This window comes from Amblyomma mixtum, chromosome 4 (assembly GCF_055824585.1).
Source record: "Amblyomma mixtum isolate Tamu chromosome 4, ASM5582458v1, whole genome shotgun sequence".
In the NCBI taxonomy this organism is placed as follows: Eukaryota; Metazoa; Arthropoda; class Arachnida; order Ixodida; family Ixodidae; genus Amblyomma; species Amblyomma mixtum.
This window is the reverse complement of record NC_143015.1, coordinates 16,705,876-16,724,725: the sequence shown is the minus strand read 5'-3', so window position 1 is coordinate 16,724,725 and position 18,850 is coordinate 16,705,876. Positions and strand designations below refer to the sequence as shown.

The following is an 18,850-nucleotide window of genomic DNA, read 5'->3' as shown; positions in this document are numbered from 1 at the left end:
TATAATCGGTTTGTCTAATTGTATTTATATTGTAGTGAATCTTTGTAGTCCTTGTTCATTCTTCAAAGGTGCCGGCACACCGCTTTATCACTTCGTTTGTGATGCAAGAAGAGAGCAGATTTATCTCGATTGATCGCATCCAGGCGGAGCTGGTTCTACGTTGTTCCAGAAAGTTTCAGTAACATTGCACGCTTTGTCTCGAAACTTTTGCTCTCAGCTCTAAATTCAGCACGGCCGTGAGCAGCGGGCGTTCTGTTCGACGACCGCCGAGCGCACCTGTTGCTAGGGCGCTGCAAAATCATTCAGTTCTTTGTGGGCGCAAGTGTGCTCAAATAAACATTTTCGTTTGGAAGGGATCTCTGTATGTACTCACCACTACGTGACATCTGGTGGAGGTGCTGACCTGCTCTCCTGCTATGCCCACCACGATGGAGCCTGGAGCACAGTCAACGCTAATCGTGCTTCCCCAGCCCCGTGAGCAACAGACTTTTCATGGAGTACCACACGAAGATTTAGAAGACTGTCTGGACATGTACGACCGTGTGGCAGCGCTGAACGGCTGGCATGACAGCGCAGAGCTTCAGAAAGTTTATTTTGAATTAGACGGCACTCTTAGAACGAGGTTTGAAAACCACTAAACCTGCCTGCAAGAAGCAGCTATTTGGTACGTTCACTGGCGTCGTACGGAAGGCGAGAGTGTAGCCACGAATTCAACAGCCAAAGGAGGCCATGACTGCATATGTGGAAGAAATGAAACGCCTTTTCAGGTGCGCCAACCCTGACATGAATGAAGAAGAGAAGCTCTCCTTCCTGATGCGTGGCGTAAAGGAGCAACTCTTCGCCTGCCTGATCCGGAATCCTTCAAAAGCCGTTGCCGAGTCTGTAGATGAAGCGTCTACCATCAAAAGGACCCTTGACGCCTGGACCCGTTAATACCACCGACCCCTTGAAGTGCTGACGGCAAGACCCCTGAAGATACCCCTGCAAGCGGGGATAACCTGCGAGATCTAATACGGGAAATTGTTCGCGAAGAACTTCACCAACTGCTGCCATCTCCAACGCAGCAGACGCAGCAGCCTCAGGTGGTGTCACTTACGGACATCTTTAATGAAGAAGTACAGCATGCCCTTGGCTTCCCTTCACCGACGGCACCAACCGAAATTGAAGCCATCACCTACGCCGCCGCACTACGCAGTCCTCCGCCTCGACGAGACCATCCAAGCCCTCTTCAACGTGCACCAGCTCCACAAGAAATGCTGCCCCTAGCTCCCGCATACCCACCTTACGAGCGATGCAACAGTTCTAGGAAATGTTCTAAGAAATAGGAATCATCCATTGTGTTTGCACTGTGGCCATGCCGGACACATACTTCGCCACTGCCCGTACAGACGAATCGGTCTGCGGGGTTTCGCCATTGACGCTTCCCGACCGCTCCCCTGCCTGCGACCACGGGAGATCGACGACTACCTGCGAAGAGGGGAGTACGTTTCGTCAAGCCATCTCTACCACTCCCCGTCGCCGTACACAGCACGTTTTGGATCACCGAGCCGCAGATACACCGCGACTGTCCGAGGAAGGTCCCCTAGCGTCTGTGGGGAAACTAAACAAACCAACCCGTGGAGGTCTGGTCGCTTGCAAGGGAAACGACGAAGATCCTCCAGCGACCACGCCATATGAACACGCCGCATTAATTACGCTGACGCCGCATACAATGACAACTTCGACCATGACGCGAAATGCCTGCAGAACGACGCCGCCATCCAGAAAAGTTTCGACCACACTCACCAACCACGATTAACATACCCGACGAAGTCGTGACCCGACGCCGAGGACAACGTGCAACGCCACAGCCAGGGCAACCGACTTGGAAGTGGTTATCGATGGCGGGAGAGTTACCGCTCTTGTCGACAAAGGAGCCGAAACACGGTGATGAATGGAACATTCACTCCGGAGCTGATTCGCACCGCAAGCGGCCACCTCATTACGCCATGAGGACGACGCACAGCAAGAGTGAGTACCAAGGGACATATCTATTCCGCGACCTTCGGTTTTGTTGCGGCTATGTTCCCGCTAAGTGATCTTGTGCACGGATTTCCCTAATGAGCATCAGGGAATTGTCGACCTGCGATCTAAGATGATCATGCTTTCGTCGGACGAGGCCCCTTCTATGAGAACTCCGGAAAATCACGTTGCCCTGAGTCTCCTGGAGGAACGAGTGACTGTCCCACCTCGCTCAAGCATTATCGTCACCGTAGGTGCCACGGAGGCAAATAACACTGAAGCCATCATCGAGGGGAACATAAAATTGCTTTTAGACCGAAGAATAGGCATCGCACATTTCCGCAATGGCCAAGCCGAAGTACTGCTGTCTAACTTCAGTGAAGAATATCGGCACGTTAACAGAGGAACGACGATTGCTTTCTCCGACGAAATATCCGACGCACGAGACTCTTGTGCCCTATCCGACAAATCTGCAGAAGATTCACCTAATTAATAGAATTCGCCCACTTTCGCCATCAGCCAAGACCTCCCCGGAACAGACAATACCAGATCTGCACTACTGCGCATGTGCGCCTCCTCTTCTCCTCCTCGCCACCGTTTGACCTTTCGTCGCAGCCGTGCGCATTTGAAAGGAGGGGTATATAAGGCGCGCTTGCCCATAGAACAGGCGCAGACACTCGCCATGGAAGGAGAAGAAGCAACAGTCGGACGGCGCAGAAACACCGACCCACAAGTGGCAGCTTGGGAGTTGGCTGAAAAGGAGCGAGAGATTTTCGCTTCGAGATATCCAGGCTTAACCTTAGCTAAGGCACAGCCATTTTTTTTTTACTGTGCTAGCTCAAAACCTCTGAATCTCAGATTTCTCCGATATTTGTCTGTCCGGCTCGGGCAGGTGGCCTCCCTGCCATGGTGGGAAAGTGGCACTTTATGGCTAACCATGCAAATCACTTTATTGTACAACACACTTTGGCCGTGATTGAATACCTAACCCGTGGCGGCGCGGCAGATGAGCTTGTTGTTGTTGTTGCCTTAGTGGCATGGCACATACCCACGACCAGGGTAGGCCAGGATTCAGTCAGGAAACCCAAAAGAAGGTGACTTGGACCCAAGCTAATGGTTTAACTTTGATTACCAACCTAATGATTTAACTTTGGGTAAGAATTCAGATCAGCCTCGCTGCATACTGCATAAAACCTCTACTTCATCGCCGCCTCTAACATCCCGAGTGTTCAACCTGTCAATTCGCGCTGTGTTGTTGTTGTCCCTAAGAAGATAATGGAGCGTACCTACAGCGTGTTGTTGGCCAAGACAAAGGCGGCGACTGAAAGGTGCCCAAAACATTTTTCAAAAAGGAAGGAAGGCAGATTTGGTGATTTTCGCTGTAGCTTGGACGTCGTCGTCTTTGCTAACTTCCATCCGTGCGCACTGGATCCAGAACGCACCTCGTCGCTTTCACTTCTTGTCAAATATCGCATTGTAACGAGGCATTTAACAAGGACCTGTATCATGAGTTTGCTCCTTGCTTGTACCTTTCTAGCTTGTATAGATTTTTTTTTGCACCTTCGCCCCTGTATTACGCCTTCTGAAACCTCACTGCATTGCAATAAGCAAACATACACAAATAGGGTATGTAAAGAAGGGAATAATAAATAACTAACTAAGCATGTACCTCTGGTATAAATATTTCTAATTTGCCGTTTTTTGTTGTACTGCACAGATATGCATAGACTTAAGGCATTTTCTTTTTCCTCTTCTTTCTGTTGTCCGAGCCCCACTACTTCCGACAGCTACGAGGCATAGCCGAGCCCTCCCGCCATCATGGGCTAGAGAAGACGAAGATTGCTTTGCGCCTTGCTCTGGATTCCGTGAGAGGGACAGAACAGCCTACCACAGGGGCGCGTCTTCAGGTAAGTGGTATTTTACAACCGCATGAGGGCAGTTAATTTTACATAGATGCTTCAGAGGAAGATTTTCCGCGGTGACTGGCCTCACCGCAAAAGCCACTGAAAATTCGCACTTTTCCTGCCTGCGCCCATGAGAATATTAATGAGGTGAACCTGGCCACAGTAGCACTTAGGCCGAGGACCAATCGCTGTCATGGACGCGTCGTCTGTAGTCCTATGGCATGAAAGTGTGTCCACTGTGGGAAGCAATCACCTTGTAATTGAGCATCCGTCTCTTATTCGGGATGTGCTGGGTTCAATCCCGAGTGCCGCCGGTTACCCATCGGTTTTTAAGGGCGTACAGTATTTCACGCAGCCTGGCGCTCAGCTTTAGAGCGCAGCTCTTCGGCGCTCGTTTCTGCGTTTCGCGGCGTCGCCGTCGCCGTTGCCTTCGCCGTTTTCCGTTGTAACCAGCAGTGGAAACCTTAGTCGCGCTTTAAGCTCTCAATCCAATGGAGAGGGAGCTTGGAAAGCAAAGGAAAGGCGCATAACTGCTCTCTTGGAACAGTGGACACCTCAATCGTGCTTTAAGCTACGCGACTGTAGTGACAGATGTGCGCTGCATGCGTTGGCATTGACAATATTGTGCCATTTTAAGGAAAGGAAGTGCGCATAACCTGCTCCCTGGGTCAGTGGACGCCTGAATTGCGCTTATAGGTACGTGAGGTGATTAGCGAGATATGTGGGCTGCAGGTATTGACAACGTTGTGCCAGAAACGCGGCGATAAGGTTACAGGCCGTCGGCGTTCATTGTGTTCGTTGGCGTTCACAACGTTTTTACACTCCGATCATTTTAAGGAACGGAGGTGCGCATAAATGGCTACGTTGGTCAGTAGACGCCTGAATCGTGCTTATAAGTACGTAGGGTGATGAGAGAGAGATGTGGGTTATATGCGTTAGCGCTGATAACGGTGAGCGAACTCTCTCGAGAGCTAGGCATTGGTGCAGCAAGTCGAGCATATATCAATCTATTTCTCCGTCCACAAAGCTTCCTTCGTGACAATCAAGAACAGTTACTGGAGTGTTTGTTGAAGAAGGAAAATGTGTGGAAAATAACAAGTTGTTTGTAATTGTACATACATGCCTTGCTCGAATTATTTGGCTCAATGTATCAAAAATTAGCTGTGGCTTAGCTCTGGTTAGGCCTGAGTGATTGTGAAAGCAATAGCTCCCTGGCTGCGCATGGCTCTGCTGGTGGTTTGGCATGGCTTCGCCTTTTGTGCAACTAAAGGATTTACTCTGGACACAACATGGTTTCTACTGTTTGTTTATTCCAATGAACACGCTTTGGTGGTCCGTAAAGTAGTGATTCTTGGTCTGAACACAGGTAATTACATAGTCGTCATTATATCGCTCTATGCACTACTCATAGACGATTCTTCGGCATTCAGAGAGTCCATGAAACTACTCTCGCTCACTGAACTTGTAGAACGCCGCCGGGCTCGCCATTCTGCGGCATAGGCGCGTTGCTTAGCCAACCGCTCTTGCCTTTCTTCATCTGTCTCCTCGGCACGGCGCCGGCGTTTGCGCGCAGCACGTCGCTCCAGCGACGCCTTGTACAACTCCTCAGACATGACTAAGCGGAGCGCGCCTGCGGCGCCCCGTGTATCCTCCCCTAGCGAGCGCACTCACTCGGCGGGCCGAGGAGGCCGTCACGTGGTAGCCGCCGCGCCGAGCGAAGGAACGACTACGGCCGAAGAGACGAATTAGGGCCCCTGCTCTCCTCTGGTCGTGACGTCACACTGTCACGTGGTCGTGCGCCGCGCGAAGCAACGACTACGGCCGAACAGACGAGTTGGGGCCCGTGCTCTCCTCTGGTCGTGACGTCACACTGTCACGTGGTCGTGCGCCGAGCGAAGGAACGACTACGGCCGAACAAACGAGTTGGGGCACCTGCTCTCCTCCGGTCGTGACGTCACGCTGTCACGTGGTCGTGCGCCGCAGCTGCGCCAGAGTGAAGGAACGACCTCCACCGACGGCAGAAAAGTGCTAGCAGTATTGCTTTCGCAATAAAAGCTGGAACAGCTGATGACCTCCACTCAAATTTCGCATCGTCGGCAAATTTTTTCTCTGAGAGAAATGTTCGGAGATGGGCCTTTGACCTCCTCTCCACTTCCCTGACGGAAAATCTGTCCACAAGGAACCGAAATGTGCCTTGTGCTGTAAACGATGTTGTGGTTATTTTTTTCATCCACGCAAGTTGGGGTCAACGACGGATTTGTTAAGAATTTCGCCCCAAATAAGCCGAGCACTAAGCGAGGGGAAAGTTTGTACACATTGTATCACCCGTGGGTACCCGGCTGCAGTGGGCATCGAAACTCGCACCTGGTCGCTGTTTTTCTCGCCGCGTCTTTTTTGCGTTCAGAACAAGAAATTTAACCGGGCCACTCGTTGCTCCCAATGGTAAAGGTTGATTTTTGTGCAGTTTCTGAGTAATAGAGGGCAAAGTATGTCCTTCCAAACGTTGTGAAATTTATGGGTGGACACCAGCCTCCTATGGAATTAAAAAGCTAATTTTTCTGGAGAGTATGAGACACAGGTTCAGCAGTTCCAATGTAAGGCTAAGCCTACCTAGCTGCTGTTAACAAACACCGACACCCTCAACACTAGCCCGACTACTGTACAAGCTCACGTTTTGCTAGAAGCTTGTTTCTTGGTCTGGCACCTGACTATCTTGAATGCCCTTTCGAAGCGGCAGCTTCACTACTAGAGGCCTCGGGCTGAGATCACCGTGCGCTGTTGATGACCTTCAATGCACAGCCAAGGTCAAACCAAGCCAAGATCAGCCAAAGGTCAAGGTTTATAAGTTTGGAGAACCGGCGAATGGTCAATGGCCAGACTAATGGTCAAGCAATTGGACAAGTCAAAGATCAAGGTCATTTCAAGGTCAAGTCGGGGACGTCAAGGGCAACAAAAATTTGATCACGTGATCGACTTTGGGCTCGCCGAGGAGCCTAAACGCGGCGGTAGGTGATAGCGCGTGGTGTCACGAAATCTTTAACCGAGCCCCACACGAGACACCAAGGCGCTGCTGGGACTCGACGTGGAACAAGATTTTGACAACATCCAAGATCAAGCCATTCTCAAAGCCATATCTGATCCCAATCTCGGAACACGCTTCTACCGCTACGTCAAGGCATTTCTGGAGGATCGAACGGCCACTCTCCGGATAGGCGAGCACGTCTCGGAGAGCTTTGAACTGGGCGATAAGGGAACACCACAAGGCTCAGTAATTTCACCATTCTTATTTAGCTTGGCGATGACAAAGCTTTCTCGCGCACTGGGTGAAATTGCTGGTGTGGAGCACACCATATACGCAGACGATGTCACCATCTGGAGCACCGGTGGGAGCGATGCGGAATTGGAAGCTCGCATGCAAGAAGCCATCACGGTTATCGAGGCCCATCTCGCCCCAATGGGACTTCGCTGCTTTTCCAGAAAATCGGAGCTGCTCATTTACCACCCCCCAAGACCAGGGCGCCCGTCCAACGACTGGCGCAGACACCCCACTCCATGCATAGAGTTACACGACAGGGATGGAAATCGCATACCTGCGGTTGACAAAATACGAATTCTAGGACTAATCATCGAAAGCAACGGGTCCAACTCGGCAATGTTGGACAGCATCACGATCAAGATTGCAATCGCGAGCCGGATGTTTCGGCGCATCATGAATAGGCACAGGGGATTGAGCGAGGACAACGCCATTAGAGTGGTCCACGCTTTTGTACTCTGTCACATCACATACGTGGCTGCGATGCTCAACTGGAAAAAAGTACATCGGAAAAGGCTCGAAGTACACATACGTCGAACTTTCAAGACAGCGCTGGGGCTTCCCGATAATGCCTCCACTGATCTTCTCTTACAGCTAGGAGTGCACAATACCCTTGCCGAAATCATCGAGGCACAGCACACGGCACAGATCGCACGCCTATCAAGCACTAAAGCGGGCAGAGAGATTCTCGTCAAGCTCGGCCTGAACACCATAGGAGAAAGGGACAACGTCCTGCAGTTACCTAAAGTCGTGCGAGAAGCAATTAAAGTGTTCCCCTTCCCAAGAAACGTGCACCCGATCCACAATCAAGGAAGAAGACTCGCCCGCGCCAAAGCCCTCGCAGCGGACGCGGCAAGGTTTCCAGACCAGACAGCTTTCGTGGATGCAGCGTACATACCGGGAAAGCATGCCTACTCGGTAGCAGTAGTCGACGGACACGGGCGAACGCTTAACTCACTCACACTTTTCACGAAGAAACCAGAGGTAGCTGAACAAGCAGCGATAGCACTAGCTCTCAAAGACTCGAGCTTCAGAACTGTGTACAGCGACTCTAGAGCAGCCACTCGAGCTTTCGCCAAGGGCGGAATAGACAAGACGGCGCTACAAATCTTAGGCGGAAGTAACATCACCGATCACTCCATCGTATGGTTCCCGGCACACATGGGCAGCTTAGGGGGTGGCGTGCGGAATCTCAAAGAGATCGCACACGAGGCGGCGCGAGGGCTCATCGGCCGCGTCCCTCCGGTTTCCCCCGCTACTCCACATATCGAGTTCAGGGATCAGTTATTCACGTACAACGAGCTCACTAAACACTTTTATCTAGGCAGACGAGCGTTTCCCCTCCCGGATAAGAAATTAACCCGCAGCCAGTCGGTCACGTTACGCTTGCTCCAAACGAACTCATACCCCAACCCCTGGCGCATGAAGCACATCGACCCAGACTACGACGGACAACATGTGTGTGACCAGTGCAGTGAACGTGTAGACTTGACCCACATGCTGTGTGGTTGTGCATCAAGTGACGCCTATGCCCAGAACAAGGAACATTGGGACAAAGTACTAAAAAGTGCTTCACTTCACGACCAGCTTCGGGCTGTCCAGGAGGCCCACGTGGCGGCGGAGAGCTTCGGGCTCTCTGTGCCAACGTGGGAGCTGCCCTCTACTCCTGGCGCCTAGCCGAGTGTCCTTCAGGACCCCTACTGTGGGAAATAAAGTTTTACCACCACCACCACCACCACCGAGTACATGGCGGGTGGAGCGCCTGCGCGCCAAGGGAAAACTTTATTTACACTAATGGTTTTTCCTGCGGTTTGGGGGCATCTTCAGAGACGTCTTGGTTCTACCCCCAGGAGCCTTCTCTGTCGAAGTCGTCCGCCTCTAATCAGTGGTCGGTTACCCTCAGTCCAGGGCTCCGCTGGCCACTGCCGCCCGTTGAGCTCGCTGCACCAGACCTTGTTGGTCTTCACAGCGGTCGCTGGACAGCAGAGTCTCCCCCTGCTCCGCACTCGGGTTTTGTATTTTGGGGACCACGTGTATGTTTCGGGAGGCCCATGTGATGTGGTATAGAGTAGGTTTTTCGTCGCACCAGGGACATTTGTCCGTGTATATCGTAGGGTGCATTTTGTTTAGTATATGTAGGTTTGGGAAACAGCTTGTTTGTAATTGTCTCCAAGTGACAGCTTCCTCTCTGCTGAGAGATTTGTGCGGTGGGGGATATCGCATTCTTCTGCGTCTATAGTTTTGTAGTATGGCCGAGTATTCCCTGGGTGCTGGCGCGAGTTCCGTGGTCTCGTCGGATGCTCGGAAAGTAATGTATCCTCGAGCTATCCTGTCGGCCTCTTAGTTCCCTGCCACCCCCGTGTGCCCCGGTACCCACACAATTTTGTGTGGGATCTTGTCGTTTTGTTCTTCCTGGTTTTTAATTCTGTCGCTCGCTTCGAGGAGTATACGGAGTGCGTGACGACCTATCCTGCCATTCATGTAATTTCGGCAGGCTGTTTGAGAGTCCGTGAGTATTATTAGTGACCGCCCGGTTCTATAGCCCTCCGCCACCGCTAGAGCAACGGCTACTTCCTCGGACTCTGCAGCTGTGCAGCCTCGGAGAGACGCGCTGGCCATTTCGCGTAAAGACGAATCGACCACCGCCGCTACAGCGATTTTGGTATCTCCTCCTCTCCAAGACGCATCTGTATACACGGTCGTGGCTTGAGGAGCGTATGTTTTCTCAATGAATTCGGCCCTCGCTTCTCTTCTGCCTCGATGGAGGTTGGGATCCATGTTTTTTGGTATTGGAGCTACCTTGAGGGTCTTGCGAAGCTCGTCGGGGATCGTTGCCGTCCTCGACATTTCTCGCATCTGCTCGCGGTATCCGAGCCTCTGCAGGAGCGCTCTTCCAGTCGTTGTTTGCAACAGCCCGAGTTTTTGCGACTCAAGCTGCGCCTCTCGTAGCTCCTCAAAGGTGTTATGTAATCCCAGGGCCATGAGTTTTTCTGTAGACGTGTTGCGTGGTAGTCGGAGCGCTGTCTTATACGCTTTGCGTAGCAGGGCATCCACTTGTTGTATTTCGTTTTTGTTGAGGCACTGGTAGGGTAGGCTGTACGTGATTCGGCTAACTACTTGGCATCTGACTAGTTTTAGTGTGCCCTCTTCACGCATGCCATGTCGAAATAAAAACTGGTATGGCGCAAGAAACGGGGACACAGAAGGCACACAAAACACAGGACTGACGCCAACTTGCGTCAGTCCTGTGTTTTGTGTGCCTTCTGTGTCCCCGTTTCTTGCGCCATACCAGTTTTTATTTCATCATGAACCAACTCGCCCAAACTAGAGTTTTACATGCCATGTCGCCTGTTGGTGATGCGGGTGATCATGCGTGCGACTTGTAGCGTTGTTGCTTACAGTAGGATAAAAGTGTGAGTACTGAGCTGGTTGGATTGCACCCACATGCCCAAAATTCTTATTGTTGTCTTGTCGGGTATGGGCGTCCCTTCTAGATAGACGTTGAGTTTTAGGTCCTCGTTGGTTGGGACGGTCCGGTTTTGCTTGCCTCTCCAGACTCTCAGCAGTTACGATTTCTCGGTCGAGCATGCGAGTCCTCTTTCTGCGAGGTATTGCTCTACACAAGAGGCCGCTTGCTGTAGCCTTTCTTCCTTCTCTCCGAGACAGCCCGTGTTCGTCCAGACTGTTATATCGTCAGCATACATTGCATGCCTGATGTTCACTAGTTTTCGAGCTAGGCCTATCATAGCTATGTTGAAGAGTAGGGGTGAGATAACTGACCCTTGGGGTGTTTCCTTGTTTGGAGTGCGAATTTTGTCCGATCGAAGGTCTCCTATGCCGATGGTGGCAGTTCTATCGGACAGGAAGGCTTTGACGAAGCCGTGGATTCTGCGTCCGCAATCCAGGTTGTCTAGGCCCGTAAGGATCGCTTCGTGGCTGACGTTATCGAATGCCCCCCTTGATGTCCAGGGCCATTATGACATTTTCTCCCGTCCGAGGTACGTTTCGCAGGACATCTTCTTGTATTTGGAGGAGAACGTCCTGCGTCGAGAGCTTCGCTCTGAAACCGAACATGGTATGTGGTACACAGTCGTTATCTTCCATGTAGTTTTGCAGTCTTAAAGTTACAACCCGTTCGTAAAGCTTGCCAAGGCACGACGTGAGTGATGTGGGCCTGAGGTTTTCAATTTGTAGCTTTTTACCAGGTTTAGGTATCATTATTCAAATTTGCAGTTGACATACTAGCTCCAATACTAATGCATATCTATAATCTAGCCATAGAATCTGGCGTGTTTCCAAAAGAAATGCAGGTAGCAAAAGTGGCTGTCATTCACAAAGGTGGTGCTACCTCAGATATGGCCAACTACAGGCCTATTTCCATTCTTCCGATATTATCCAAAGGTCTGGAAAAGATTATTTATGTGAGAATCAATACCTTTCTAGTCAAACATTCAGTTCTATCAGACAGTCAGTTTGGTTTCATAAAACAAAGGTCCACGGAAGCGTCACTAATTAAGCAAGAAGAAATAATAATAAATGCGTTTGAGGAAAAGCTCCTTGTACTAGGAATATTTGTTGATTTTTACAAAGCATTTGACCTACTTAATCATGCTTTACTGGTACATAAATTCAATAACTATAGAATTAGAGGTAACAGCTTATCTTTAATTGAATCATATCTGAAATATCGTAAACAAATGGTCTCCCTTAATAACACTATATCAACCTCGCAAGCTATCCTCTCTGGTGTACCACAAGGCAGCATTTTGGGCCCCATATTATTAAATATTTACATTAATGATATATTTTCTGCTCCCCTTCCTGTCAACATAATAGCGTATGCAGACGACCTCACAATGCTTTCCTCAGGTAGCACAGAAACAGACCTGCTAGAACACGGCAATAAGTTCTTAGAATTCCTGCGTCAATGGTCCTTTAAGCACTACCTAAGGGTAAACATCACGAAGACCAAAGCAATAATATTCCGAGCTAAAAACAGAATGGTGCGTGCAAATTTTGACCTTTGGTTAGCACACAAAAAAATTGATGTCGTGCCAGCTGTGAAATGTCTTGGTGTCGTTTGGACCGAATCACTTAATTGGGATAAACATACTGAGAATATCTGCGCTAAAATAAACAAGATTAATGGCATCTTATGCCGCCAGAGGCACACACTTCCGCCTAGAGTTAAATTATTAATTTACAATGCATTTATATTGCCACAATTAACTTATTGTCTGATGGTCTGGGGGACAACAACCAAGCAAAACCAAATGAAAATTCTAATAGCGCAAAAACGATCAATTAGATTAATAGCTAATGTGCCGTGGTGTAGTCATACGGGTTCCTACTTTGCGAGGTTCAGTATCATGAAAATCTCAGAGTTATTCCCATTCAAGTTAATCTCTATGTATAAAAAAGCTGTTTCAACTAAGAAAGATCCCCTCTTATCAAGTTTCAACCTCATTCGTTCGATTCCATCTTATAACCCACGGAACAAAATGTCATGGTTCGTACCTTTCTGCCGCACTACATACGGTAAGCAGTCAGTGACATATAGTCTACCACACTACCTCAATATTCTGCACAAGAACAACATCATACTTGAAAAGACTTCACGGCATAAATTAACACTTATTCCTTTGTTTGAATGTGTTTGAATGTGTTCCTTTGTTTGAATGTGCATTATTTTGACATCATGATTAGAACATATATACAGGGTGTTTCACCTAAGACTTTCTGCAATTTTTAAAAATAAACTATTTGAATTAGATGCGCGCTTTTCTGGCATAGCATTGTCAGTGGTGTAGCACATCATAATTCAACTAAGACGTGCTAACTAGCAGGCTTGTTAACCAATATTTAATAGTTAACTTTTAAACTATTACCGTTGGGCTCCTTAATTATTGAGAGGCATGCAGCTCACCGTAAGTAATGTCCATATCCGTTTTTAGAATTTCGAGAACGCGATTATCCTCGGCGCTGTGGCCCAACAAATTTCGCCTACATCGCGCCAAAATACATGCGGTTTGAGAAGCTTGCAGGCAAAGCAACCTCTCCAGTGAACCTAACTCGTCGAAATAGCCAAAATTTGTTGGGCCACAGCGCCGAGGATAATCGCGTTCTCGAAATTCTAAAAACGGATATGGACATTACTTACGGTGGGCTACATGCCTCTCAATAATTAAGGAGCCCAACGGTAATAGTTTAAAAGTTAACTATTAAATATTGGTTAACAAGCCTGCTAGTTAGCACGGCTTAGCTGCATTACGATGTACTACACCACTGACAATGCTATGCCAGAAAAAGCGCGCATCTAATTCAAATAGCTTATTTTTAAATATTGCAGAAAGTCTTAGGTGAAACACCCTGTATATAGCTTTGTGTATCTTCTTTCTACTTGATTTGTATCTCGTTTGATTATAAATGAGTTTCCTGTACATAAAAATTTTGAGCAGTTTCTTTTGTCCAATAATGTCGAGTGATAATATAGGCATAACATCATGCAAATGTTAATGTATATGATTTGTGGCTGTATTTTCTTTTGTGCTTGTGAGTGCGCTCTTCCACTGCTGTTGTGATTAGCTGCCAGGCGATACCGCCGGCAGAGGGCGCAGGGTGGCCCTCAAGCTGCACCAACGCAGCTTTTTGCCTTGCGTCCTCTCTCCTCTGTTACTCATGTAACCTTGTGAGAGTTAATAAAGATGTATGTATATTATTACTTCGGCGTGTTTCCAATCTTCGGGAACCGTCTCCGCCTCCCAATGTTTGTTAAGAAAGCTGACGAGCTCTTGTATGATGTCGTCGCTCAGGTTGCGGATTAGGGCGTTGTAGATTTTGTCCGCTCCGGCTGCCGTGTTTCTGGTGGTGTTTCTTATGGCCGCGTAAACCTCTTCCACAGTTATGGGGCGGTCGAGTTTCTCGTTTTCGGCTCCTTGATACGTTCCTTGATATCGCGGGGGATTGATCGCAGAAACATTTTTCTCGTGCCTTCTCCAGTAGGGCGATGTCTGATCCCTCGAAGGAGTGGATGAACCTGTGGATGGCTTTATTGTTTTCTGATTTTATTTTGGTCGGATCGATTAGTGCTCTTAAGAGATTCCAGGTTTTGGCCGTGCCTAGAGTTCCCCTAAGCGAGTCGCTGAGTTGCTCCTAATTTTGTTTCGCGAGTTGCATCGAGTATTCTTCCGCCTTTGCCGTAATTTCTGCTATCTTTAGTTTTAGTTTCCTGTTGTGTTTTTGCTTCCACCATCTTTTGGTGAGACTGCGTCTCGCTTCCCATAGTCTGAGGAGGTGGGCGTCTACTTCGGGCGTTGCTGTCGTTCTCCTTAGACTTTTTGTGCATCGTTGTCGCGTTTCTCTCAGCATGCCGCTCCATTCCTCCAGTGATTGGATACCGCCTTCAGATTTGTTGCAAGCCCCGCGAAACGCGCTCCAGTCAGTGATTTTCGCCTGTCCAATCTGGCGTCTTATGGTGTCGGATGCTATTCGTGTCCGGAGGATAAAGTGATCGCTGCCTTGGTTTTCCATCATGTTTTCCCCTGCTCTTCCTTACGAAGGTGAGGTCCGGGCATGTGTCCGTGCTCACGCTATTCCCGATCCTCGTGGGGGTCGTAGGATCTGTGATTAGACTGCGGCCAAAGTATTCCGCTACTTCCACTAATGTTCTTCCCTTGATGTCTTGTTTCTGGTATCCCCAACTCCTGTCCATGCCGTTGCAATCTCCTACGATGATGAGTGCATTTTCTTTGGCCAGCTTGTGCGCTCCATAAAACAGTTCGAAGAGTTTGGCTTTTCTTTGTCTCAGCGGGCTGTACACGTTCAGTAAGAACGTGCTGCTTCCCCTTCGCTTTTTCAGAATGAGTTCAACAAGCGCGTGTTCAATGTCGATGTCAGCGATGGTATCGTGCCTGATGGCGGTAATGGTTTTGGTGATTAGGACGACCGCTTTACCTTAGTTTTGACTCTCGCAAACCTCGTACCCTTGTAAGGTCGGCTTGATTCCAGTCTCTTGGAGCGCAATTACATCAGGAGGTGTGAGTTGTGTGTTTATATATTGTTTTAAGAGGGCCTGCTTTTTGCGGTAGCCTCTGCAGTTCCATTGTCCAATATCTAAGTATTCTCGTTCTTGCCGATACGTATTAATCATGTTTATGCGTTACTGCTGTTGCCTTGTTCGCTTGCGAAAGCTGTTAGCGCTGGACGCTTGTACGCCCTTTCCTTAATGTTTTCGGTATGTTTTTGTTTTCTGAAAGCGCTTCTGATCTCTGAGATCTGCCCTTGGAATTGTACTTGCATCTGTTGCATTTGCGATTGATTTGCTGCATCATATCCTGCATCATCTGCTGCATCATCTGTTGCATTCGTGTTTCAAGGTCTTCGTTCGATGCCTGTGGTTGTTGTTTTGGAAGGGCTCTAGTTGTGTCGAGTTCCCGCTGTTGTTCCTTTAGTGTTTTTGTGAGTTCCTCAACTTTGCGTTCGAGCTCGTTTTGTTTGATTCGAGCGAGTTCTAGCTCGCGTCTGAGCGCATCGCTGTTCGCGTCCTTCGGTTCTGTGACGCGACTGTCTTTGTTGTTTGTGTTCTTTATGTCACTACCCTTTCCTACCGAGTGCGAAGCAGTGGTAGAAGCCCAGCTCACCTTGCTGCCGCTTGTCTGGGAAAGCTTCTTTTTCTTTTTCTCTTGCTTATCCCCCTCCTGTAGGCCGGCTTGTGGTAGAGGCGGGAAGGAGTTGGACCTCGATCGGCTCCTCGATGTCTCTCCCTCTGAGCTGAGCCATCGCTTGGGTGGTCGCCCGCGTTGGTCGCTCCGTCCTCTTCCTCCTGTGGCTTTTGGCCTCGCTTTTTTCAATCTCTCTCGGCACTCCTTGGATCCGGTCCGGTGTGCCTCGCCACAGATTATGCACTTGAGCGCGCACTAGTGGTCGTCGGGCGGGTTCGAAACTCCGCACAGTCCGCACACAATAATGTTCGGTGTGGGGCACACGTCGGAGTGGTGTCCTTGCTGGAAGCAGACGTAACACACTTGCCTAGTGGGGCTGTACTGGTAGCATGGTACTTCTCCTCTGTAATATATGACGAATTTCGGCAAGACTGGGCCGTCGAACATGAGCACTGCCGTCTTGGATTTTCCGAGCATCCTTGCCTGAAATATGGTCACTCCTTGAGTTCTGACTCGTAAGTGTGCTTTCAGTTCTTCAGGAGGGGTACCTGGGTCTACACCGGGGATCACGCCGTGCAGGACGTCTTCCGGTGCTGCCACGTAAGCGTTTACATCATGTCTTTCCGTCGAATTTGAGACGGGTAATGTGCCGCACTAGCTGAGCCGTTTGCTCGTGCGGGGTGCTAACGATAATGATATTGGATCCGGTGCGAAGCCTTACAAGTAGGTCCTCGTCCTTGCACTGCTCGCCGCACGCCAAGACAATGGCGCGCGCTACTTGGTGGGTGGTGAGGGACTTCACAATGAATCCTTTTTTAGGTCGAATAATGATCTTGTAGTCGCTTCTGGGGAGTGGCGGTATTCTTCGTCTAGGCCTGCTCTGCTCCCTTGATCCATTCTTGTTGCAGCCGGTCGCATCACCCGGTAATTTTCCGTCGTGAGGATCGGCGTCCGGGCCGGTTCCCGTGCTTTTGCGTTCTTTTCGCCTTTGAAGTTTTTTCTGGCGCTTGGATTGTGCAAGCTCCCAGCTGGCATCGTTGTTGTACCCGGCTGGCTTCGACGATGAGTCGGACGGGATCTCGTCCTCACTTCCCAAGTCGGCATCTCCGAAGTCGTCTTCATCCATCTCTTGGAATTCGTTGAGAAGGACGTTTGGTGATTGTAGCGGCACATCGTTGTCTTGGCTGGGCCCCGCCATATGGTCCGTCGTTGAAACGGCGTCGATGCTAGGCGTCGGCGTCGTCGACAAGGTTAGCGGCCCATGCTCTCACGATGTCGAGCTGGGTGGCCCGTTAGGGTTAGCGCGCCGGCGCCCGCTTTATAACTTTCAAGTCCGGTAGAAAGCCGAAAACGGGTCCTCCCGCTTGAAATTTCTATCCTGGGGTCCAGCACTTGATATCTTTCCGTTCCGAAGAAAATCAGGTGTCGAGAATGATTTGGTCCGGTCGAATTTGGTCAAAATGTGCGGAACCGATGCGACGCGCGTCCGCTAGCTTGAACCGCCATGTAGCGTTCTCTCTGCGCGCCAAGCAATAAGTCGACAAGTGGTGTACACGTGCTAGGCCGTGACGGCACGGCCTCCTAAACCGAGTACACAGCGGAAGTAGCACCGCCGCGCCTGACACTAAGTGCACGTGTGCTGTTCACGTGCTAGGCCGTGAAGTACACTTTGCCAGGCTTAACCATCGTGAGGCCAACGCTTCTTACTCGGTTTCACCAAAGCTAAAGCACGGTTAATTTTTTTCTCCCATTACTGTACAGAGGGCAAAACGCATGCCTAGAACAACCAAACTGTGTGTTCCGGAGCTCCCAAAGCCGCTGCGACCAAGAAAGCAAAAAATGACGATGAAATAGACAATATGCGAAATTGCTTGGCGGTCTGGCAACACCGCGCCCACAACTTCCGGTTTCCATCTTAGGTCGGTCGAGCTCGTCGAGCTGGTGCATCGTTTTCTGTACGCGCTTTCTTCTTGCGAGTGGAATTTCAACAGGCAAGCTTCAGCTGCTGCGTAGTTTTCACAGCTGATATTTGACCAAATGTAGGTGCTTTCAATAAGCGCTGTTGAAGACGAGGTTCGGGGTCGCGGCTTGACGGTTTCCACGGTCAGCACGACGCCCGTTCCCACCTCCAGGCCAGGGACTGAAGTGCCGCAGAGCGACGGAGTTAGAAGGTGGCAAAAGAAGGCTGAGTTTTTTTACATAATTACATGAGTGAAGATCGGAAAGTGCTCTTCGACGGCATTCGTTGCCGAGTTTTCTACCATCCTTCTTCCCTAGTTTCCCTAGGATGATGACGTCAACTCCAGGGCAGGTGTGGCCGGAAACTCACTCGCGCGCACACACTTCCACTCCCGCACCTGTGGACATGTCACGCGTTGAGCCGGGGAGACAAGGCTGCCTTCGAGGTAGAGTTGATTCCGGGATGCAAGGTTCTCGAACGCGACGAATATTCCCCCGGGCCGCCGACACCTGTCCGTCAGAAGACATCAGTCACGAAGGGTCAGAATGCGAGACCGTCAAAAGGGCGGAAGTGGGCCTTTGTCTTTGGGGACGTTCTTGAAGGTGGCGGAAGTCCCCAGCCAGCTCGCCGCGGTGCTCGGTACGCAGAAGAGCCACCAAAGACGACGGCCCTTGACATTCGCAATGGTTACTGCGAAAAGGGAGAGGTAACGTTCACGTGCTGATGACTCCACGCACGTGGGCCGACTCCGGAGAATTGGGCGCTTTTGTGTCCATTGGGCCTGCACGGAGACGTAGCGAAGGAGGCTACCCTAGCCTCGTGCTGAATCCGGGACGACTTGAGGCAAGCGTCGTTGAGTGACAGGGGTTTCTCGGAACCATCCAGGCGACACGTGCGTGTTGGTTGCTTCCTGCTGATGCCGTCCTTAACAGCTCCTCCGCGGCCAGGAGAATCTCGACCGGCTAGTGGTCACAATCACTTGCCGAGGAGAGATGGGCTTGGTTTGTAGTGC

The 18,850-nt window shown here is 50.0% G+C and overlaps 1 protein-coding gene and 1 long non-coding RNA gene across 2 annotated transcripts in view; one reads left to right on the top strand and one right to left on the bottom strand.

Moving 5' to 3' along the window:
* LOC149345778 (uncharacterized) overlaps window positions 1-18,850 on the bottom strand; it is a 70,587-nt gene that overhangs the window by 37,549 nt on the left and 14,188 nt on the right. The window lies entirely within an intron of this gene.
* On the top strand, window positions 7,558-15,157 carry LOC149345779 (uncharacterized). Its single transcript, XM_089585988.1, has 2 exons — window positions 7,558-8,856; window positions 15,077-15,157. Exons 1-2 carry the CDS (start codon window positions 7,558-7,560, stop codon window positions 15,155-15,157), a joined length of 1,380 nt encoding a protein of 459 aa, XP_089442114.1.